At 40.3% G+C, this 24,029-nt stretch overlaps 2 protein-coding genes across 4 annotated transcripts in view; one reads left to right on the top strand and one right to left on the bottom strand.

Annotated features, from left to right (window-relative positions):
• Positions 1-1,445, bottom strand: part of GSK3B (glycogen synthase kinase 3 beta) — a 196,819-nt gene extending 195,374 nt beyond the window's left edge. Inside the window, exon 1 of one of the 3 annotated variants that reach the window (XM_086675334.1) lies at positions 357-1,445. In XM_086675334.1, the coding sequence (XP_086531460.1) occupies positions 357-444 (88 nt within the window). In that variant the 5' untranslated portion in view covers positions 445-1,445. The remainder of the gene's footprint in view (positions 1-356) is intronic. The other 2 variants (XM_025914130.2, XM_025914131.2) reach the window with 2 other exon arrangements.
• Positions 843-22,541, top strand: LOC147577430 (uncharacterized). Its single transcript, XM_086675335.1, has 2 exons — positions 843-1,779; positions 21,820-22,541. Exon 1 carries the CDS (start codon positions 843-845, stop codon positions 1,575-1,577), a length of 735 nt encoding a protein of 244 aa, XP_086531461.1. The 3' UTR covers positions 1,578-1,779; positions 21,820-22,541.
• The last annotated feature ends 1,488 nt before the right edge of the window (positions 22,542-24,029 follow it).

The raw sequence follows: 24,029 nt of genomic DNA, 5'->3' as shown, positions 1-24,029 counted from the left end.
TTCAAAAAGATGAGCAAGTAAACACTCATCACTACTTTAACATGGAAATACTCAAGCACTTGATAAAGCGGACTACCAGCAGCACAAAAAGTATAAGAAAAGAAAACATGTTTCAAACTAAATCATCCAAATAAAAAGCATATTCTCTCAATTCAAGGTTAATGAGACCAGGGGAGGGGGTAAGGGAGGAGAAAAGAGGGAGCAGCCTTATCCTTGACTGAAGATAGGTTTTTGCCCTTTTCCATTACCTCTGATTATTATATCAGGAGGTCTGATATTTTAAGATCCTGGTTATTAAAGGTTTCTTATCTTAAGGATGAGGTGAAGAAGGGGTGTAAAATAAAATCAATACTCACTGCTAACTTTCATGCTGCCAAAAGCTGAAGGCTGCTGCACTGGCTTGCAGCTCTCCGCAAAGGAGGTGGTTCTGGGCCGCCCTGACATGATCACTCTCTTCCCGAATCACCCTCTTTTCCTTCCTTCCTCCTTTTCTTCCTTTTGTTTTATGTTGGGGTGTTAGGTTAATGATAAATGCAGCATTAAGTTCTTCCACAAGAAGGAAAAAAAAATAGACTTCTTCCTCTTGGCTTTTCACTCCTTTTGTACAGCTATAAAAAAACAAGCGATGTTTCTCCTTCAAGACAAATCAGTATGGATATTTAACATATAGATGATTTGGGACTGGGAAAAAAATGCAGTTCTTTCCCCTCCCTTTCCTTGGAGGGGAAAAAGGGAGGGGAGATTCTTAAAAAATATATATCACGTGAAACGGGGGCAAATACTTGATTGAAAATAAGTACTTTGAATATTATAATTTCCTCGGGGATTTTTTTTCCGAGTCAATGAAGAAGGGAAGCGGCGGAAGGATCACGAGTCTCACGCTTGAAAAGAAGGGGGGATGGGAAGGAGGGAGAGGGAGGGGGGTGGCTCGGAGATGCGACGGGAAACGCTGCGGCTCCGGCAGCGGCGGGATCCGGCGGGCTGACGGCGGGGGCCCGGCGAACTGGAGGGCGGCGGAGTCTCGAGTCAGTCAGAGGCGGGCGGTGGCGGAGGCTCCTCTTCTCATTGCGCCAGGAGCAGCTGCAGGCGGCGGCTGGATCCAGCGGCCATGGCGGCGGCGGTGGCGGAGGCAGCTCCCTTCAGACCCCAGGCAGCGGATCCTCGACTGCTCCCCATACGCCGGGGACATGGGAACCCGGCAACCGCTTCCGTCCCTCGGGGCCCCCTCCCCCGTCCGCGGCACCAGTGCGGCCGCCCTCCCGCCCCTCGCCTCTGCTCGGTGCCGGCTCAGGAAGTGTCCGCGCTTTGCCCCCAGCCCGGAGCCCTGTCAGCGGCTGCGGGGCCGGCTCCTCCTCGCTTCCTTCCTTCCTTTGTCACTCGGCCCGGGTGGCGGCGGCGGCAGCGGCAGCAGCAGCACAATCCTGCATTCGCCCGGGTCGGGGGCTGTTCTGTGTGAGGAGCGCCGTCTGCGCAGCCGCCTAGCTCTTCCCCACTCCCCCTCCCCCCTCCTACTCGTCCTCCGCCTCCTTCCTCCCCCACCCAGCCTTACACCGCCCAGCGCCCCGCCACCCGCGTAACAGGCGTCTGGGAATCGCCGGCCGAGCCCCGCTCCCGCCCACTTAGGCTACGGTGCCGAAGCCCGAGCGGAGCCAATCACGGACGTCGATTGTTTGTGGCTCCTCCCGGAAAAAGCCGATCGACCTGAGAAACCAATTAGGAAGTGTCGCTGGAAATCCACGCCCAAAAAGCGGAAAATGCCGAAAATAGCCGAACGAAAAGGTGGGTTCTCCTCGTTCAGTGGCTGGCTAGAACAGAAATTCGACAATGGCACCAGTGGCCAATCAAAATCGCCGGCCCTCACAAAAAAGCTTGAAGAGTTAAGGACGGTGAAACCCGGAGTCACTGGTGAAACAGCACGGTCGGGCGCCGCGGCCGCTTTGTAATTGGCCGAAAACTCCGCTGGGAGTGTACCTCCCTCGGTGATTGGCGAAGCGAGGGGGGCTTCCGAGGACAGTCTGGCCAGTCAGAATGTCTCCTCCCTCTCCAGGGTGGAGAGAAGAAGAAAGAAAAGGGAGGGCATGTATAAAGCGCCTTCTCATTGGCCTGAACCCTTGTAGCTGGAGTGGGGGCAAAAGGGAAAAGGAGGGAGGCCGAAACCCGTAGCGGCAGCCAATCGGCACTCACTGCCGTCCAATCGCAAGACCTAGATGCAGTGTGATTGGCCTTCCGCCTCCGGCGGCGGTCCCAGGAGCGGAGAGAAGCTCGACTAGGGTCGTGGCGGACCTTGTGACGGGCTTGCCTGCGGCCGCTCTCAGCCGTTGTGGAAACCGCAGATCAGGAGCGCAGGCACTGCGCAGCCAGTCCGAAACTGCTGCGGTCAGCGGCGCTGGGCTCGGAGCGCTCAAGCGAACAGGGAATTTAGGGGCTCTCCCCACCCACGAAGAGGTTCTCTCCCCGGCGCGGCTAAATCTGCGCGCCCGAGCCTCCCCTCCGCCCGGGATAGCGCGTGCCGAGAATCAGCGTCTTCCCCGAAAGGGCCAGACGGAACTAGGACGCCTACCCGGCCGGGTGCGAACTCTTAGTCGCTAAAATAGTAACAAAGCTTTCAGAGAGGCAGCGCTTCTGGGCGCTCGCGCCCTGCTCAGCTGCGGGGGCCGTTGATAGGCCGACCGCGCCTGGTGTGCGCAGCCAGGCCGGGCCTCCTGGAAACGCCCCTGAGAAATGAGCTCATGCTGGATGCGCGCGCTTCTTGGGCGCGCCTGCCCAGCGCAAAGCGAGCCCCGAAAGCAGGTATGGGGAAATGCCGTCAGGCCGGATATCCTGAAGCCTCCGAGGAAACGGGGAGTCAGAACAGCCCATAGCTTTTGGTCGTTTGGAACCAGGGTGATCTATAAAAGTACTAGTTAAGTAGGTTTCACACATAGGCCGGTATTCATTGTTCTACAGAGAACCAATTCCTTTGGTTTGCTTTAAGACTGTGAGGTATAGTTACGCCAGGATAGCAGAAAAAGTAGAATGAACAGCTGCCATCCTGACTAATCCCGTGGTGCCTGTAATTTCCATGTGCACAGTCATCCTTTTTGTGAAGATACTATCTCCAGAAAGCACATGTAAAAATACAGTTGATCAGCTTACCTAGCTATTGCTTTGAAATACTTGTGAGGGACTTGGAACAAAGTAAGCTTTGATGGGAGACAGGAAAGTCTAGATACGGCTTGCAGACTCACATGTCTACGAAGGCCAGAAAAGTAAAGCAAATGAGTGAAATTGGCCTTGTATATATAAGACAACGGAGAATAATAAGAAATGTGGCAAATTATTGTCCGTGGTGTAACTTTCAGTTACAGGAGCAGCTGTTCAGCTCTAGCAGATTGTTGCCTATAGGCATGTGGGTCCAGTGTTCTGAGATAGATGGTTTTTTCCCAAGAGAAACCCTAAAACTGGGTTTTTGTGTGAAATCTCTGGTTGTTGGTTTTTTTTTTTTAACTTTTATTTATTTATGAGAGACAGCGGGAGAGGGAGGGAGACACAGAATCCGAAGCAGGTTCCAGGCTCTGAGCTGTCAACACAGCACCCGATGCGGGGCTCGAACTCACAAACCATGAGATCATGACCTGAACCAAAGTCGTATGTTTAACCGACTGAGCCACCCAGGCACCCCTTGAAATCTCTGGGTTTTTAAATGTTGGCAACCAATATTCAGAAATCTGGCAACCAATATTCAGAACCAATATTCAGAATCCAATATTCAGGCCAAACTTAAAACATTCAGAAGTAGACATGGCCAATGTGCAGTACATTTGCAATATCGAATCTGAACATAGGTTTTATAGCCCATAGAGACTCTTGGTTTTTGCAATTAGAGAAATCATGAGGTCTCTGGATGTCACGGAAGAGGATAAAGAATGTTAAAAGCAAACTCAGTATATGGCAACTTTGTCAGGTGAATGTTGTCTCTGCATGCCATTATGAAAGACCGTTGCTTGAGCCTGGGTGGCTCAGTCAGTTAAGCATAGGACTTCAGCTCAGGTCTTGAGTTCCAGCCCTGCACTGGACTCTGCTGACAGCGCAGAGCCTACCTGGGATTTTCTCTCTCTGACTCTCTCTCCTTCTCTCTCTCTCTCGCTCTCTCTCTCAAAAATGAACATTTATTAAAGAGAGAGAGAGAAAAAAGACCTTTGCCTCTAGTATCTAAAATGCTGTGAAGCAAAGCTTTAAATCCTGCCTTCCTCTTTACTCCCTATCCCTGCTTCCAATTATACCGGCAGGAAACTGGATGACAAAAGTTCAGGTTATACAAATTGGAAACATGGCTATTCTTGCATATACAACAAAGCACAAAAATAGTCAAACTTACTGCCTCCAAATATTTTGAACTGATGCTGTTAAAAAAAAAGTCTGACCAGGGTGCCTGGGTAGCTCGGTTAAATGTCTGACTCTTGATCTCGGCTCAGGTCATGGTCTCAGTTAGTGAAATCGAGCCCCAAGTTGGGCTGTCTGCCATCAGCTGCTTGGGAGTCTCTCTCTCAAAAAAAAATCTGACCAACAGAAGGAAATTTTATAGGGAAAAAAAAAAAGTATTTCAGTCTAGAATTAGGGCGTAAGAAGGGAGAAGTTTATGAGAAAATACAGTACTGAAATTAACATTCAGTGATTCTCTGAACTTTCAAACTCTTGCTTTACCTTCTCACCTGTTGTCAACCACTTATCAGTTTATAGTAATTTCTTTCTTTAAGTTTATTTATTTTGAGAGAGGGAAAGAGCAAGCAGGGGAGGGACAGAGAGAATCACAAGCAGGCTCCACACTGCCAGTGCGGAGCCTGATTCAGGGCTCAGACTCACAAACTGAGATCATGACTTGAGCCAAAATCCAGAGTCAGACAATTAACTGAGCCATGGGGGGGGGGGGGGGGGAGGGAGGGAGGGGGGGCTATCATAATTTTAATAGTTGATATTTACTGAGTGTTTACAATGTCCCAGACAGTGTTATAAAGTGCTTCACACATGTTATCTCAAACTTATAACACTATGCTGTAAGTCTGCACTGACAGTGTGGAGCCTGCTTGAGATTCTCTCTCTTCCTCTCTCTCTGCCCCTCCCCTGATCTCTCTCTCTCAAAATAAATAAAAAATAAATTTTAAAATAAAATGCACAATGAACTAGCTTCTATAGTAGTAACAAATATTTGTATAGCAGTTTGCAGTTAGGAAGTACTATCATGTTTATAAAGTTTAGGAAGTACTATTATGAAATTACTGTTTTTACAAACGAGGAAACTATAGAGTAAATGACTTGCTTAAAATCACTTAGCTGCATTTTTAATTGAAACTAGAAGAAAATATAGGCAGGTTTAAGAATGAAGATAGCAAATAGAATGTGAGATGCAGTTTAAATGAACCCAGAGTCAACCATTCCAAATAGAAGCCCACAGGCAAACTCTTCATCATAGAACCTAATTTATTTAGCCAGAATATAGCCAACTTAAATGTTGGGTGCTGGTCTTCAAATTTTAATAAGAGATGGTCTCTGTGCTCCGGATACTTGCAGTCAAATACTATGAGATGAACAAGAGTTGGTTAATGAACTCTAGGAAAGCCCTCCAATATTAAGGTCAATGATTAAAAGAAAGGGAAAAATATATTTACATTTATTGAGTGACTATTTAACTTTACCAAAAAACCCCAAGAGATAGGTGTTATTAGCTCTTCTTTTAATAGGTGAAGGAAAAAATAAGGACATCACTCAAGGTCACATGATCAGTAAATGGCAAAGCTGGGATGGGATCTACACCTTAGTCTCTTTCTACTAGCTCACCCTGCCTTCCATCAAAAAAGTAACATGATTTATAAAGTTATATGTGTGTGTGTGATGTTCACAAATATTAATTCTGATGGCATTTTGGATGACCTTTATTGTTTCCATGCTTTCCAGTATTATCTTCATTTTCCACTTTTACAATGTGGAAGAAAACACTTAAGAAGAAAAAACAAAGGTAGGAATGCAGAAGAACCAAAAAATAAAATAAAATAAAATAATAAATAAAATAAAATAATAAAATAAAATAAAATAAAATAATAAAAAATAAAATAGCTCAATTTGGGAATTAACACATTGAAAAGTACAGAGGTACCTTAGTCAATAACTTTTGATAATGTTCCACAGGAAAGTAATCTAACAGGAAAGGTAAGTAGCAGTTGCTAGACAGGCAGTTTTAGAGGGATTCAAGGAGACAATTTCAGGGCTGAGTAGAAACGAGACCTAGAAAAATAGAGCATCTTTAGAGAGTCTGAAGCAATAGAAGAAATGTGCTCCTCCCTCGGTAGTAGGCTTTGACACCAAAAAGAGATTGGTCATTACTGACACTACCATGTAAATGGGTCAATTTTATGTCTAAGGGAGATGAAGTGGACTATTGACTAAATAGGAATCATCAGAGGAATTTAATTTGGCAGCAGTATTGAGCCATTTTGAAAATTATACCCTTTTTTAAAGTTTTTATTTTATACCAGTTATTTAACATACAGTTTATAATATTAGTTTCAGGTGTACAATATAGTGATTCAACACTTCCATACAATACCCCAGCGCTAATCACAAGTGCACACCTTAATCCCCATCACCTATTTAACCCATCCCCCCACCCACCTCCCCTCTGGTAATCATCACTTTATTCTCTGTAATAAGAGTCTGTTTCTTGGTATACCTCTTTCTCTCTCTTTTTCCCCTTTGCTCATTTGCTTGCTTTCTTGATTCCACATATAAGCAAAATCATACAATATTTATCTTTCTCTGACTTATTTTGCTTAGCATAATACTCTGTAGCTCCATCCATAACTGTAATTGACAAGATTTCATTCTTTTTTATGGCTGAATAATATTCCATTGTATATATACATCTTTATCCATTCATCAGTCAATGGACATTTGGGCTGTTTTTGTAGTTTGGCTATTAAAGATAATGTTGCTATATCATCAGGGTGCATGTATCCCTTTGAATTAGTATTTTTGCATTCTTTGGGTAAATACCTAGTAGAGCAATTACTGGATTGGATTGTAGGGTAGTTCTATTTTTAACTTTTTGAGGAAACTCCATACTGTTTTCCAGAATGGCTGCACCAGTTTGCATTCCCACCAGCAATGCAAGAGTGTTCCCCTATCTCCACATCTTTGCCAGCACTTGTTTCCTGTGTTGTTGATTTTAGCTATTCTTTTTTTTTTTTTTCAAAGTTTATTTATTTTTGGGACACAGAGAGACAGAGCATGAACGGGGGAGGGGCAGAGAGAGAGGGAGACACAGAATCAGAAACAGGCTCCAGGCTCTGAGCCATCAGCCCAGAGCCCGACGCGGGGCTCGAACTCACGCACCGCGAGATCGTCACCTGGCTGAAGTCGGACGCTTAACCGACTGCGCCACCCAGGCGCCCGGATTTTAGCTATTCTAAGAGGTGTGAAGTGATATTACAGTTTTGATTTACCCTTCCCTGATGATGAGTGATGTTGAGCATCTTTTCATGTGTCTGTTGGCTATCTGTATGTCTTCTTTGGAAAAGTGTCTATTTATGTCTTCTGCCCATTTTTAAATTGTATTATTCATTTTTTGTGTATTGAATTTGATAAGTTCTTTATAGATTTTGGATACTAATCCTTAATCAGATATGTCATTTGCAAATATCTTCTCCCATTCTGTAGGTTGCCTTTTAGTTTTGTTGATTGTTTCCTTTGCTGTGCAAAAGCTTTTTATTTTGATGAAGTCCCAATAGTTCATTTTTGCTTTTGTTTCCCTTTGCCTCAGGAGACATAGCTAGAAAGAAGATGCTACAGCCAGTGTCAAAGAGGTTACTGCCAATGTTCTCTTCTAGGATTTTTATGGTTTCAGGTCTCACATTTAGGCCTTTAATCCATTTTGAATTTATGTATGTATAAGACAACATGTTGCTGTCCAGTTTTCCCAACACCATTTGTTGAAAAGACTGTCTTTTTCCCATTGGATATTTTTTCTTGATTTGTCAAAGATTAATTGATCATATAGTTGTAGGTTCATTTCTGGGTTTTCTATTCTGTTCCTCTGACCTATGGGTCTATTTTTGTGCCAGTACCATAATGTTTTGATCACTACAGCTTTTTTTTTTAAATGTTTATGTATTTATTTTGAAAGAGAGAGAGGGAATTCATGGGGGGGGGGGGGGGGCAGAGACAGAGGGCAAGAGAATCCCAAATAGGCTCTGCACTATCAGCAACAGAGCCCAATGTGAAGCTTGATCTCATGGAACCATGAGATGATGACCTGAGAAATCAAGAGCCAGACTTCAAGTTAGGAATTATGAATTGAGGTCCAGAATTGTGATGCCCCCAGCTTGCTTTTCTTTTTCAAGATTGCTTTGGCTGTTCGAGGTCTTCTGTGGTTCCATACATATATTCGGATTGTTTATTCTAGCTCTGTGAAAAATGCTGGTAGTATTTTGATAGAGATTGCATTAAATGTGTAAATTGCTTTGGGTAGTATAGACATTTCAAGAATATTTGTTCTTTCAATCTATGAGTGGGGAATGTTTTTCCATTTCTTTGTGTCATCTTCAGTTTTTTTCTTCAGTGATTTATAGTTTTCAGAGTACAGGTCTTTCACCTCTTCGGTTAGGTTTATACATAGGTATCTTACTGTTTTTGGTGCAGTTGTAAAGGATTGATTACTAAATTTCTCTTTCTGCTATTTCATTATTGGTATACAGAAATACAATGAATTTCTGTACATTGATTTTATACCCTGTAACTTTACTGAATTTATCAATTCTAGCAGTTTTTTAGTGGAAACTTTCAGGTTTTCTATAGATAGTATCATGTCATCTACAAATACCGAAAGTTTGATTTCTTCCTTGCCAATTTGAATGCCTTTTATTTCTTTTTGTTGTCTGATTGCTAAGGCTAGGACTTCCAGTACTATGTTAAATAAAAGTGGAAAGAGTGGACATCCTGCCCTGTTCCTGACTATAGAAGAAAAGCTCAGTTTTTCCCCATTTAGGACATTAACTGGGTTTTTCATATATGGTCTTTATTGTGTTGAGGTATGTTCCCTTTCAACCTACGTTATTGAGAGTTTTTATCATGAATGGAGGTTGTACTTTGTCAAATGCTTTTTCCTCATCTGTTGAAATGATACGGTTCTTATCCTTTGTTTTACTAATGTGATGTATCATATTGATTGATTTGTGAGTGTTGAACCACACTTGCAACACAGGAATAAATCCCATTTGATCATGGCGAGTGATTTTTTTTTTAATGTATTATTGGATTTGGTTTGCTAGTATTTTATTGAGAATTTTTACATCCATGTTCATCAGGGATATTGGCCTGTAGTTCTTGGTTTTTATTGGAGTCTTTATCTGGTTTTGGTATCAGGGTAATGCTGGCCTCATAGAATGAATTTGGAACTTTTCCTTCCTTTTCTATTTTTTGTAAAAGTTTGAGAAGAATTAGTATTAACTCTTCTTTAAATGTTTGGTAGAATTCACCTCTGAAGCCACCTGGTCCTGTTTTGATTACTGATTCAATTTCTCTGCTGGTTATTGGTCTGTTCAAGTTTTCTATTTCCTCCTGTTTCAGTTTTGGTGGTTTATATATCTCTAGAAATTTATGCATTTCTTCCAGGTTGTCCAATTTGTTGGCATATAGTTTTTCATAATAGTCTCTTATAATTGTTTGCATTTCTGTGGTGTTGGTTGTTATTCCTCCTTCTCATTTGTGATTTTATTTATTTGGCTCCTTTCTCTTTTCTTTTTGACAAGTCTGGCTAGAGGTTTATCAATTTGATTATTTTTTGTCAAAGAACCAGCTCCTGGTTTCTTTGATCTATTGATTTTTTAGTTTCTATATCATTTATTTCTGCCCTAATCTTTATTATTTCCTTCCTTCTGATGACTTTAGACTTCATTTTTTCTCCCTAACTTCTTTAGATGTAAGGTTAGGTTGTCTATTTGAGATTTTTCTTGCTTCTTGAGGTAGACCTATATTGCTATATATTTCCCTCTTAAGACCACTTTTGCTGCATCCCAAAGGTTTTGAACTGTTGTGTCTTCATTTTCATTTCTTTCCATGTACTTTTTAAAATTTCTTCTTTGATTTCCTGGTTGACTCATTAATTGTTTAGTAGCATGTTCTTTAACCTCCATGTATTTGTGGTCTTTCCAGATTTTTTCTTGTGGTTGACTTCTAGTTTCATAGCATTGTGGTCAGAAAAGTTGCATGGTATGATTTCAGTATTTTTTGTTGTTGTTGTTGAGGCCTGTTTTGTGACCCAATATGTGATCCATTCTGGAGAATGTTCAATGTGCACTTGAAAAGAATGTGTATTCTGCTGTTTTAGGGATGGAATGTTCTGAATATATCTGTGAAGTCCATCTGGTCCAGTGTGTCATTCAAAGCCATTTTTTCCTTGTTTTTTTCTGTTTACATGATCTGTCCATTGATGTAAGTGGGGTGTTAAAGTCCTCTAGTATTATCAATTCATTCCTTTAGGTTTGTTATTGATTGTTTTTATATTTGGGTGCTTTCATGTTGGGTGCATAAATATTTACAATTGAATTGTTCCCCTTTATGATTATATAGTGCCCTCTTTATCTTTTGTTAGAGTCTTTGTTTTAAAAGTCTAGTTTGTCCAATATAAATATTGCTACTCCAGGTTTCTTTTGACATCCATTTGCATGATAAATGTTTCTCCATTCCTTTACTTCCCATCCGTAGGTATCCTTAGCTGTAAAAGTAAGTCTCCTGTAGGCAGCACATAGATGGGTCTTTGTTTGTTTGTTTGTTTGTTTGTTTGTTTGTTTTTATCCATTCTAACACCCTACGTCTTTTGACTGGCATGTTTAGTCCCTTTACAGTCAAAGTAATTATTGACAGATATGTATTTATTGCCATTTTATTACTTATTTTGTCATGGTTTCTGGTTATTTTCTGATCCACTCTTTTCTTTGTCACTTTTGGTCTCTCCTTTCCACTCAAAGAATCCCCTTTAATGAAGATTTTACCCTTTGATCAACAATAAATTTAAATCATCTGAGACACCATGGTAGGTGTTTGGAGCACATAAGCCTTTATATAGTAGTTGAAATTTTTCTCTATTTACTGATGAGAAAACTGAGGAACAAGAGATTAAGTGACTTTTCAGTCATATTTGACTTTTAACTATATTGACCCTCACAGGTTGAAGTGATTCCTACAGATATATATAGATGACAGATTTTACTAACAGTGCAAGAGTAAGTGAATGAACAAAATAGCAAAGTTGACATTCTCCTACTCTTGGTAGAAATGCTTCCTCATTAACATTGTTAGGTGAAAATAATGAGCTAATCAAATTCGACAAGAAATTGGCCTGAAATTTTGAAATTCTTGAGAAAAATTTTGCAAATACCAAGTTACCATCCACTATTGGTAAAGTCAACGCTTACCCTAAGTTTAAATATGATTGAGGGGCACCTGGGTGGCTCAGTCAATTAAGCTTCAGACTTCAGCTGAGGTCACAATCTTGTGGTTCACGAGTTCGAGCCCCATGTCAGGCTCTGTGCTGACATCTCAGAGCCTGGAGCCTGCTTCAGATTCTGTGTCTCCCTCTCTTTCTACCCCTCTCCCATTCATGCTCTGTCTCTATCTCTCAAAAATAAATATTTAAAAAATTATATGTTTAAATATTGTTTATTATACCTTATCCTTTTTTATTCTTGTATGTGTCTTATATGTGCATATCACATTAGGTCAAGAATATATGTTTTGTAAATATGCAGATTATATTGGAGCTGATATTAACATTTTTTTTACTAGTAGGATATAGGATCATAAAAGTTTCTAGACCACTATTTTAAACAAAGGTCAGGTTTCCAGATGGGTAAAGGGAAGAACATTCCAGGCAAAGAGAAGAGGTTATTCAATGCCAGAAATGTATGTAATGAGGTATTCAGAGAGCTGGAGGTAGTTTGAAATTATGCATATAGGATTAGCATATAAGGGGTGCCTGGATAGCTCAGTCAGTTAAACATCTGCATCTTGATTTCAGCTCAGGTCTTGATCTTAGGGTAGTGAGTTCAAGCCCTGCATTGGGCTCTGCACTGGGTATGAAGCCAACTTAAAAAAAAAAAAAAAAAAAAAAAAAATTGGAGCACCTGGGTGGTCCAGTTGGTTAAGCAACCTGTTTTGGCTCAGGTCATGATCTTACCGTTCCTGAGTTTGAGCCCCACATTGGGCTCTGCGTTGACAGTGCAGAGCCTGCTTGGGATTTTTTCTCTCTGCCTCTTTCTCAGCCCCTCCTACGTCTCTTTCTCTCTCAAAATAAATAAGTAAACTTAAAAAATTAATAAAAATTTTTAAGAATATTACCATATAAGATACAGACTTAGAGAAAATATGGGAAAACAATAATCAGATAATAGAAGTGTAGTTAGGTAAACTATATTATGTCCATATTATGCAGCCAGTAAAAATGTAAAGACTAAAAGCAACTCAGAAACAATACTAATTGAAAAATATAGGACTTCACATTATATGTTACCATATTTCCAATTCTGCAAAATATATATACATTCAGATCAAGACTGAAAAGGAAGACAGAAATTACAATGATTCTGTTAACATATCAGCATATTTAATTATAGATGAAAATATTAGCTTTAAATGTTTTCATTTAATATTTATACAATAAATCTGATATTAAAGGAAATTTGCCTCCAGACTAATTTCTTCACTGTGATTCACATATTCCTCAGAAAGCCTCTCTAGGGTGCCTGGGTGGCTCAGTGCATTGAGCCTCCGACTCTTGATTTTGGTTCAGGCCATGATCCCAGGGTCATGGGCTCAAGCACTGATTGGGGTTCTGTGCTGAGCACGGAGCCTGCTTGAGATTCTTTCTCTCCCTCTGCTCCTCTCCCCAACTCGTGCCCAATCTCTCTCTCTCTCTCTCTCTCTCTCTCTTTCTCTTAAAAAAAAAAGGAGTGGGTTGCGCCTGGGTGGCTCAGTTGGTTGAGCTTCCTTCCAAGCTTCAGCTCAGGTCATGATCTCACAGCGGGTGAGTTCAAGGCCCACCTCAGGCTCTGTGCTGACAGCTCAGGGCCTGGAGCCTGCTTCGGATTCTGTGTCCCCCTCTCTGTGCCCCTCTCCCCCTCACACTCTTGTCTCACTCTCAAAATAAATAAAAAACATTAAAAAAAAAATTTTTTAAGCCTCTGATTACATGGAATTCCTCAGCAACAGTATCCACCACTAACATTTTTATTGATAATCCTTTGTAATGTGACTTAAATTAATAAGTCTAGCCAGTATCTACTGAGTACATACTATATGCAAGACATTTGTTAGATACCTGATATAAAGAGGTATATTAGCTACATGAGTGGCTCTGTGCCCTTGGGGAGCTTATCTTATAGGGAAACAAACACATGGTAAGTTAAATAATTATTTAAAATCACAATTTGAACCCATAAAAAACTTACAAGCCAGAACACAATTTGCTCAAATGAATTTTCATGCTGTCCTATTTATAATAAGTGAGTGGAAAACACTTCAGTCTAAAGTGGATCTTAAAGGATAAGTACTAGGATTTGGAGATGAAGAAAGGAGAGAGGAAGTAAATTATTTTCCACTACTGCATTTCCAACCCATCAGACAAACCCCCTTAGTAAATTCTGAGGTGGGTGGAGCTGTCAGAGCAACTGAGGGCAATGTGAGTCTATTTATCTGACTTTAGAAAAACCAGTCTGGTTAGAACAGAAAGCTGATAGAAGAGACTAATGGAAGATAAGGTTTAAAAGGTAGTTTGGGGCCAGATTTGAATGTTACACCAAGAAATCTGGGCTTTGTCTTGTAGACATTGGAGAATTATGGGAGGCATTTTAGCAGATATAAGATGTCACTGCAGGAAAGCCTCTGAGGTAACTCACTTGTGTGGTTGCTGAATATGTGCCCAGGATAACAAGACATATCCTACTTGGTCATGCTTGTTCCAATCAATGAAGTGGGCCCAAATGGGAAAGTAATAGGTGACTACCCAAAAAGGACAGTGTCTGAAATATTGCCACTGTGAAGTAGACTCTGGTTATATTAAAAGTTTCATATCAAGCCTTTGATAGGTCATATATAAACACTCTAATTTTACTATCCAAAGGACTGTACTATGTAAGATAAAAGGAGAACAAACCTTTGATGAATCCTTTTAGTTTTTTATGCTTGTCACATTTCTGCTCCTAAGAGGGCATATTGTGTTGTTAATATATTATTACTAATTAGATTATTTGGGGCTATTTCAATATTATTCCATTTCTATTCACATTTTTTCAGAAGAACTTTTTTAGACAACTGTAAGTACTTTGTGTTGATTGAATACTTTGACTTAAGCATACTTCTCTACAACAAATTCTAGGTAGTTCAGCCTTGTTTTATGTGCATTATAATGTAATAGATACAGGCCTGAGAAGTTCTCAGTCAGAACAAAAGTTTTGGAACTCATTAGCTGGCACCAAATCAGAAATGGTCAAATTTTTCTTCTTTACATGGAATAGGACTATTTCAGAATAGAACAAAAATCTTTAGGTCTTTATATAATGTTGATGGTAAATGTGGAACCTATGAGAAAACTGGCATTCTGTTTCTTGGCTATTGAATACCTTTTACTCGGAGCGAAAACTTGAAAAAAAAATATTGAAGTCCCATGGATTATCAAGAAGAAATTCCAGAATGCAGAGAGGGCCAATCACTGGATTGTGGCCACTAAGATGCATCATTGCTCAACTTCATTCCTATACCTGTAGGATGGAATTCTACAAGGGAATGGGAGAGAACACACAAAGCCCCAAGGAATGTGTGTTCCTATGTAACTTCCCAATCAGACAGTAGTAGAAAATGCCAGATATCAGACCAGAAAGGGTTTTTGTGGGAGAGGGTTTATAATTCAGTTTTGTAAACCCATTAATATTTCAGCACGTCTGTTATTCCTTATTTTTACAATTTACATTGTGTATTCATTAGCAGTGTTCCAGTGCTTGAAGATGAAAGTAATAACTTAGGAAAAATAACTAATATTTCCCTAAATAACTCTTACTACTGTTTTAGGAGCATTCAGGAGTCTCAGGAAAGTACTAATTCAGCCAGTTTGTAGACCACTACTTTAAACAAAGTTCAGTTTTCCAGATGGGTAAAAGAAAGAACATTCCAGACAGAGAGAAGAGGTTATGTAATGCCAGACATGTATGTAAAGAGGTATTTAGAGAGCTGGAGGTAGTTTGAATCTACGTGTGTAAGATTAGCATGTAAGATACAGACCTAGAGAAAATAAAGGAAAACAGGATCAGTAATAGAGGTGTGGTTAGGTAAATTATATTCTGTCCATATTATGTGGTCAGTAAGAAATTCAGGTTTGGGTTTTTTTTTTTTTCTTTTTGAGGAATCTATCAGCGTGAGACAGCTGAACACACACCCGCCACTCCCCCCACCCGACCCTGTCAGCACTCTACTTTCTGCAACCATTACCTGAGAATTTGAGTACAGTTTTCCCACTTAGTCTTCTTATCAAAAGTGATCCAATTATCCTAATTTTTATCATTAAACTCTTTGGCTGTGATTCTATACATTTTATAAGTTTTGGTAGTCTGCACTGGAAAAGAGGAAAAGAGCCACTACTGAATATCCTGACACCACTAGGAAGTGCCTATTGTACATTCTCTGTGTGCCCACAACTATGCCAGAGGTGGTGGGAAATACATTTGCTCACAGCAAATTGAGAAAACTGCTGTATATGTTTCAAAACCTGGCTATGGTCTGTTCATCTGCATTTTTTAAATATTTTCAATGTCAACAGGGTATGAGCCCTTTTAGAATTAAAACTAAATCCCTTACAGAGCCAAGTCAGCTGGAACTCTCAGTAAGTAAACTATTCTGTGGAGGTTAAGCTTTTAATCTGGCATGAGAGGAGTTAAAGTGAAGTACTTCTAAGCATAAGAGAAGCCATTGAGTGATAAAAAAGCCATTGAGTGACCCAAAGAGGACATACATGTAGTTTGCCTTTATATCTAACTTTCTCTCCAACTTAAATGAAATTACATGGAGATATAAAGCATCTCTCTTGATCTCAGTTGATGTTGTACACATAGTAGTAACTCAAAAAGAGTTGGCAAAATGAGCAATATGATTGCACTTGAAAAGTGAAACATAATTGTAATGATTAAAATTACAGTTTTATAAAATATTTGCATATGGGGGCGCCTGGGTGGCTCAGTCAGTTGAGCATCAGACTTCGGCTCAGGTCATGATCTTCGTGGTTAATGAGTTCGAGCCCTGGTTCAGGGTCTGTGTTGACAGCTCAGACCCTGGAGCCTACTTCAGATTCTGTGTCTCCCTCCTTCTGTGCCCCTCCTTGGCTCATGCTCTGTCTCTCTCTCCCTCTCAAAAATAAACATTAGAGAAATAAAAAATAAAATATTTGCATATGGGCAAGGACCCAGAGAAAATGTCCAAGAATAAAAAGTTGCTTGATTCATTCATTTCTTGGTTTTCTGAATGTTTTTTCTTACGTTTAAAATGTTTCCATTATTGTTGCTACATATAATTTGAGTATCAGTTTTATTAAATTAAATGCATTCAAATATAACTTCTCTGTTAGGACAAAGTTCTGTCCACCACTGGGGTTCAAACGTGTCTTGGCATATCCAGAAAATTGGTGGGTTTAGGCAACCAAGAAATGATTTACATATGGGTTTTGGCAGAAAGACTGTCAAGAAGTGTGGACACCATCGACAAGGGGGTTTATCCAGGCTATTTTTCAGTCCATTTGCACTGCTACAACGCACTAGGCCAGTGTCCCAATTGGTCAATGCCCATGTCATGGATATCCTGGATATCATGCTATATCTTAGATATCACTCTTGGATTGAGGGTATATGCTTACGTATCTGGAAGATTCATTCTCTAATGCAGCTTCATTGACTCCTCTTGGAAAACACCATAAGCAGAAATAGCAGTGCATTAAAATCTTTATTACATCACTTATAATCCATAAATGAGTAATTAGGGCTTTTTTCCCCACTTCTTGGGGGAAATACAACATAATTTTGCAGTATTGGAGTCTCCAGAAAACACAAAAGTATTTTAATTTCTTGAAGGCTACAATGGAGATCATGAAAATGTCCAGTAGAAGGTGGTGGTGACCTGGTCTAATGGGGCTGGTTCAATGATTAATATCACAAGGGTTCAATGACAACAGAAACTTTAGCAACAGACATCCGTGTGGCCACAGATAAGTCTTGTTCTTGAAACCACATAAAACACTGTCTCAGGGCTCTCAAAAATTATGAGCAGAGTATTTTGCAAGGAGCAGGAGGTCCTGCACCAGCAAGCAAAGGCAGGAGCCAATGAAATAAGGCTTATAACACCATTAGTAATACATTCATAATCATAGGTTTTAGTTTATAAGGAATATGAGATGTGAGAAGTGAATCTGCTATTCTTTCACTCAGTGGTCCTCATTCCCACTTCCCACATGCTTATTATTTGTGTGAATATAGGGAACTGAATGTACTGATAGTTTTTAAAAATACAGGGCATATTGGGGCACCTGGGTAGCTCAGTTGGTTGAGTGTCTGACTCTTGATTTCAGCTCAAGTCATGATCCCAGAGTCATGGGATCGAGCCCCATGTGGGGCTCTGTGCTGAGCATGGAGCCTGGAGCTTGCTTAAGATTCTCTCTCTCTCCCTCTTTCTCTCACCCTCTTCCCATCTCCCCCACTTGCATGGCCTCTCTCTCTCTCAAAAAAAAATAATAATAATAATAACGGGACATATTTTTTGTATAACATTTCCATAAATGGAAATTAAATACAATTCTTCATCTGGTGTTCAACCAAAGAAATAGTGATATGTTCCAATACTGGAAGAAAAATAGCTGGACTGAATTTATTGATATTTAAGGTCTTTTAAAGGGTAATTTTAGATATTTGTGATTCGCACCTAAAATGCTATTCTTAGCACCTAAACCTTGCCAAAGAGGCAATTCCAGGATTTCACCTTTTATGCATAGTGCTTAATAGTTTATAATGAACATTATAGTATTGGGTGTGTAATGAAACCTATAAGGTAGATAAGACAGCTAATATTATTCCCATTTTACAGATTAAAAAAATAGTGGCAAAGAGAACTGTAACTAGCTTTTTGGGCTCAACTTTAACACATTGATCAATAATTGTTCACTGAGCAGCCATAGATCTATGACATCCACTATGTTCTCAGAATATTTTTCTTTTTTTTTAATTTTTTAATGTTTATTTTATTTTTGAGAAAGAGAGAGATAGAGCACAAGCAGGAGAGGGGCAGAGAGGGAGGGAGACACAGAATCCGAAGCAGGATCCAGGCTCTGAGCTGTCAGCACAGACACCGACGCAGGGCTCGAACCCACACACCGTGAGATCATGACCTGAGTTGAAATCGGTGCTCAACCAACTGAGCCACCCAGGTGCCCCAGAAAAATATTTTTCTAAAGACATGAAGTTATGCTCTGAGCAGGCTAGAGAACTCATGAACTGCAGGCAGTTTATAAGGTGACCTCCTTTAAAAAAGAATTTCATGGGCCTTCTTTTTTCTCAATGGCCTATTCCTTTATGTTTTGTAGTGACCAGTGTTTAATAATTACATAAAAATAAATAGATGCCTTGGAAACCAATACACTTGAAGTACAAGACAGTGTTTATGGTATCTGATAGATGAACTGGAGATTTTTTAAAAGGAAAGATGTATACATAGGGTCCCACCAGATTTGAAGTATGGTTACAATTGGAATTTAATTAGTGAACACTGAGTATCTATTATACACAAAGTATTATTCTTTTTTTTTTAAACATTTAATTATTTTTGAGAGATAAAGAGAGAGCGTGAGTTGGGGAGGGGCAGAGAGAGAGGGAGATACAGAATCTGAAGCAGGCTCCAGGCTCTGAGCTGTCAGCACAGAGCCCGATGCGCGTCGAACTTACTGACTGCGAGATCCTGACCTGAGCTGAAGTCGGACACTTAATCAACTGAGCCACTCAGGCACCCTTACAAAGTATTATTCTTAATGGAAGTGAATCAAAAAAAGAATACAAGACATGATCAGTACCCTTAATAATTTTTAATTTGGCTAGAAGGGATAAGATATAGATTCGGTATATCGAAGGTCCTCAACAAATATTTATTTAATGCATGGTTGAATGGATGACTATAAGAGATTATTATTGGTCCAAGGTAGCATGTGACATATACCAAGAAAATGAGGAAATATGTGTATGCATGTATGTATTTAAAAAAAAGACTGCAGGGCACCTGGGTGGCTTAGTCAGTTAAGCAGCTGATGTCAGCCCAGGTCATGATCTCGTGGTTCATGAGTTTGAGTCCTGCATCGGGCTCTGTGCAGACAGCTCAGAGCCTGGAGCCTGCTTCAGACTCTGTGTCTCCCTCTCTTTCTGCCCCTCCCCTGCTCACACTGTCTCTCTGTCTCTCAAAAATAAATAAACGTTAAAAAAAATTTTTAAAAAGACTGCAAAATGATATATTTATCATTAAGAAGTCCTCTATATGTAGAGTCAGAATTATGAAGGTGAGGTAAGGTTGCAAAGGAATTTTGAATAGATAAAAAAAAAATAATTAAGCTAAGGAAATCAGAGGTTAGAGGTAAGAGTACAGTAAGAAGATATGGGATACTAATGTTTACCTTAGACACAACTCATGACATTATTGGAGCAACCTGAAGTATGATGCTCACTCAAGAAGCCAAGAATTGGCACAGAAGTAAGTATTCCTCTATCTAAGGTTAGATTCACATTACTTGCTAATACAGTGGGAAATGGAGTGGCAGTTTGGAATTTCCCTCATAAAGAAAAAACAAATTAAATTGAGATAATTCATATTGAGATGTTGTACATTTGCAGGGACAGTGGTAATCTATAGGATTTGGGCAAAGATATACTGAAATTTATCTCCAAAGTGAATGAGTCAAAACTTGCAAATTTTATTATTTTTTTTTAATTTTTTTTAATCTTTATTTATTTTTGAGAGAAGACAGAGTGTGAGCAGGGGAGAAGCTGAGGGGAGGAAGACACAGAATCAGAAGCAGGCTCCAGGCGCTGAGCTGCCAGCACAGAGCCTGACGCGGGACCTAAACTCATGAACCATGAGATCATGACCTGAGCCGAACTCAGACGCTCAACTGACTGAGCCACCCAGGCACCCCAAAACTTGCAAATTTTAGAGACTGGCTGAAGCCTCATCAAGCAATCAAATGGATTTTCTTTTTTCTTTTGGAAAATGACCCAGAACCCAGTGACTTTGGGGACAAACTTAAGTGCTCTTGCCAGGTAGCCATTTAGAAGACTGGTCCCTTGCCTTGAACTTTATTTTTGAAACTATAACTTATTGGCATCCAAATGACAACTTATGAAAGAGGCCTCATCATGCTCCCTAAAGAAACAACTTGTTCTCTGCCAAAATTAGGATTACCTTGCTTTAGGAAGAGGATGCATACTCTACTGACAGCCAAATGATGATTTGCCAGAAATATCACTCCATTGTGATATTTGAGGCACCAAGGAGCCTCACATAACCCTGAAGGCAGAGGGTAGTAGAGATGGCCTTCTAGACAGTGAATGGGGAACATGCTGAAGGCTGTTCTGAAGGCAAAATAGTAGTAACTGGGCATTGCACTAACTTAATGACCTGGCAAATTAGAAACCACCTTGGTAAAGGTGAATCCTTGGGTGGGGGTTTTAAGCCCCAAGTGGTAAAGCCTAAGGATAGGCTTCACCGAAAAATGAGTGAGTACCTGTGGCATGATTTATTCCATTTCTGTACCCTGGCTAACATGGATAAAATAGATAATTTAGTCTCAAGGTCCTTCTCAACCTACATAGCACATTAAGTAGTCACACTTATCAATGGGAATTGTCGTCATTTAAAACCCATTTCCTTGCCTATGGATTGCTCCCGTGTGATAGATGTTCACTCCATCTTTGAATGAGAAGGTAACAGTCCTGAAAAACACTTGGCTGTGGAAGGGGCTCTCATTTCACAAGAGGTTGGAGGACATAACTGAATCAATATACACTCAGGAAGTTGTCTAGGAAGTCAGGGATCCCATCTACCATCCTGCTGACCCCAGGAGGTGGACTTCCACACTTCATTACTCATGGACCACTCCATGAATAACTGTTCTGAGTAGCCATCAGCTGAGAGAACCTTTCCATAATGAAATTCTTTTTTTTTTAATTAAATTTTTTTGGGGGGACGCCTGGGTGGCGCAGTCGGTTAAGCGTCCGACTTCAGCCAGGTCACGATCTCGCGGTCCGGGAGTTCCAGCCCCGCGTCAGGCTCTGGGCTGATGGATCAGAGCCTAGAGCCTGTTTCCGATTCTGTGTCTCCCTCTCTCTCTGCCCCTCCCCCGTTCATGCTCTGTCTCTCTCTGTCCCAAAAATAAATAAACGTTGAAAAAAAATTTTTTTTAATAAAAAAATTAAAAAAATAAATTTTTTTTTTAATTTTATTTTTTTTAAGACAGAGAGAGACAGGGCATGAGTGGGGATGGGGCAGAGAGAGAGGGAGACACAGAATCCGAAGCAGGCTCCAGGCTCTGAGCTGTCAGCACAGAGCCTGACATGGTGCTCGAACTCACAAGCTGTGAGATCATGACCTGAGCCAAAGTCGGATGCTCAACTGACTGAGCCACCCGGGTGCCCCCATAATGAAATTCTAATGCAGCCAAGATGCCTAACAGAGTCTGTGGTTAGTTATTTCTTGGCCTTGACTTTGGATTGTTTTTGTTTTTAGAAAATACTCGGGTTTTGAGGGGATGAAATCAGACAGCACCTGTGAAAACGGTTTGGATATTTTGAAGGCCTGCACTCATGTAGGAGCATGGGTGAAGATGATTACTGGGAGATAGCAAGAAGGTAAGCCCTGCATTTTTCCCCAGGTTGACTATTTTTTATTTAATTATCTCTTTTCATTAAGACTAGAGTGGACTCTTTTCCCTTCTGGGAGGCAAAAATAATGAGATATTTGTCTTGACTTTGCTATCATTGTGTATGCATGACATCCCCAGATCCACTCCACTGCATTCTACACACAAGTCAGACTGACCTAACTCCCACACCACTTTCAGCACTTCACCCAGCTGCTCAGGAACCTAACTTGGTCCTCCTGTCTGTTGTAGAAAATTCAAGCTCTTCTGTCTTGCATTCAAAGTCCTCATTCAACTACCTACCCCAGCCACTTACCCACCAGTCGCCACCACCTCTTAAATCTCACCTCTTCCTGCTTCACATTGTAGAAGCAAGTACTGTTGGAACTGACAGTCATCAAAAAGATGATGCTCATCCAATCCTTCCATTTCATACTTCGGGAACCTAAGGGCCTGAAAGGGTGGGTGATATTTCAAGGCCACACACAGTGGCCTTCCACTGTGGCCAAGATAACATGCTTTCCATTCCTCCACACAACTTGGTCCTTTGGTCCTAAGCACTGGGACAGGATGAGTAGGACTGGCACCTGGGGAAAAATGTGGTATGGGATAAATGATGCATAAAACAATAATGAGAATTAAAAACTCAATGCTCTTGCAACAGACTGTGTTTGTAGCAAATGACCTTTATGTAGAATTTGCTATCCTCTTAATAAGGAATTCATTAAAGTTTGGAGTTAATCTGTAAATTTTTGTTCTACTGGCTTTGGAAGGGAAATTTGTGACAATTGTCTTCTATGTAAACAGACTAAATGGTTAATATCATTTTTAGGTATGTCAGGGTTTCCCTGGGGAATGGCCCATTGGGTTATTATTGTTTGCCAAGTTCTTCCTCTGAATTGAAACTAACAAGGTCATTCCAAGGGTAACTGTATTGGGGAACCTCAGTACAATGACTCTGTTACAGCCTGCCCAACTAGAAGCTAGGAAACCACACCTTCTTTAGAAGGTTTATGCAGTAGAAAATGGGAGGTGGTTTGTGATTTAAAACCTTACTGATTGTCACAAATGGCAGGAAGACAAAAAAAGTGAAGGAAAAGGCTTGATTATAAGAAATATTGTTAAAGAAAATGAGAGGAAGTTTTGCAAAAGTTCAAATACATAATGCAATTTAAAATGAGACTGATCAACTTTCCACATCTGCTTTGATGAGTAGATAAGAATACCTATAATTTGTGTATTAAGTATTTGAATATAAATTACTCCTTATAAATTGAGGGTGGTTTTTTATAAATTTTCTTTAGTATTTAAATCATCACATGGAACTTAAGAAAAATAAATATCCTCATTTGTACATATACACAGACGGTAGGTAGTACTTATTCAGATTATTAAAAATGTCAGGGGCGCCTGGGTGGCTCAGTCGGTTAAGCGTCCGACTTCAGCCAGGTCAGGATCTCGCGGTCCGTGAGTTCGAGCCCCGCGTCGGGCTCTGTGCTGCCAGCTCAGAGCCTGGAGCCTGTTTCAGATTCTGTGTCTCCCTCTCTCTCTGACCCTCCCCCGTTCATGCTCTGTCTCTCTCTGTCTCAAAAATAAATAAACGTTAAAAATTTTTTTTTTTAATTTCAAAAAACAGAGCCTGAATTAATGAAGTTTTAATATGCCTATAAGTAAGTATATTAGTCTAAATGTCCAGATTAAGATTTAGTACTTTTCAGACTTTAGCACCTAAAACATATCTCTAGGATGTGACTATAACAAAGCTCAAAGGAGCAGACTTTGTCCTCTATACCACAAAATAAAAAATGGTTGTTTGTTTTGATACAAATATGCACTTTAAACCCTCCCCCCTCACACACACATACATGCACACACATAAATCCTCCAATATTCAGGAAGATGCATCATTTCATCTGTGGCTCCCATCTTTTTAAATGTTTATTTATTTTTGGGAGAGAGAGACACAGAGAGACACACACACACACACACACACACACACACACACACACACAAAACATGAGTGGGGGAAGGGCAGAGAGAGATGGAGACACAGAATCTGAAGCAGGTTCCAGGCTCT

This window comes from Puma concolor, chromosome C2 (genome assembly GCF_028749965.1).
Source record: "Puma concolor isolate L17-30 chromosome C2, mPumCon1.1.hap2, whole genome shotgun sequence".
In the NCBI taxonomy this organism is placed as follows: domain Eukaryota; kingdom Metazoa; phylum Chordata; class Mammalia; order Carnivora; family Felidae; genus Puma; species Puma concolor.
This window is presented reverse-complemented; position numbering and strand designations above follow the sequence as displayed.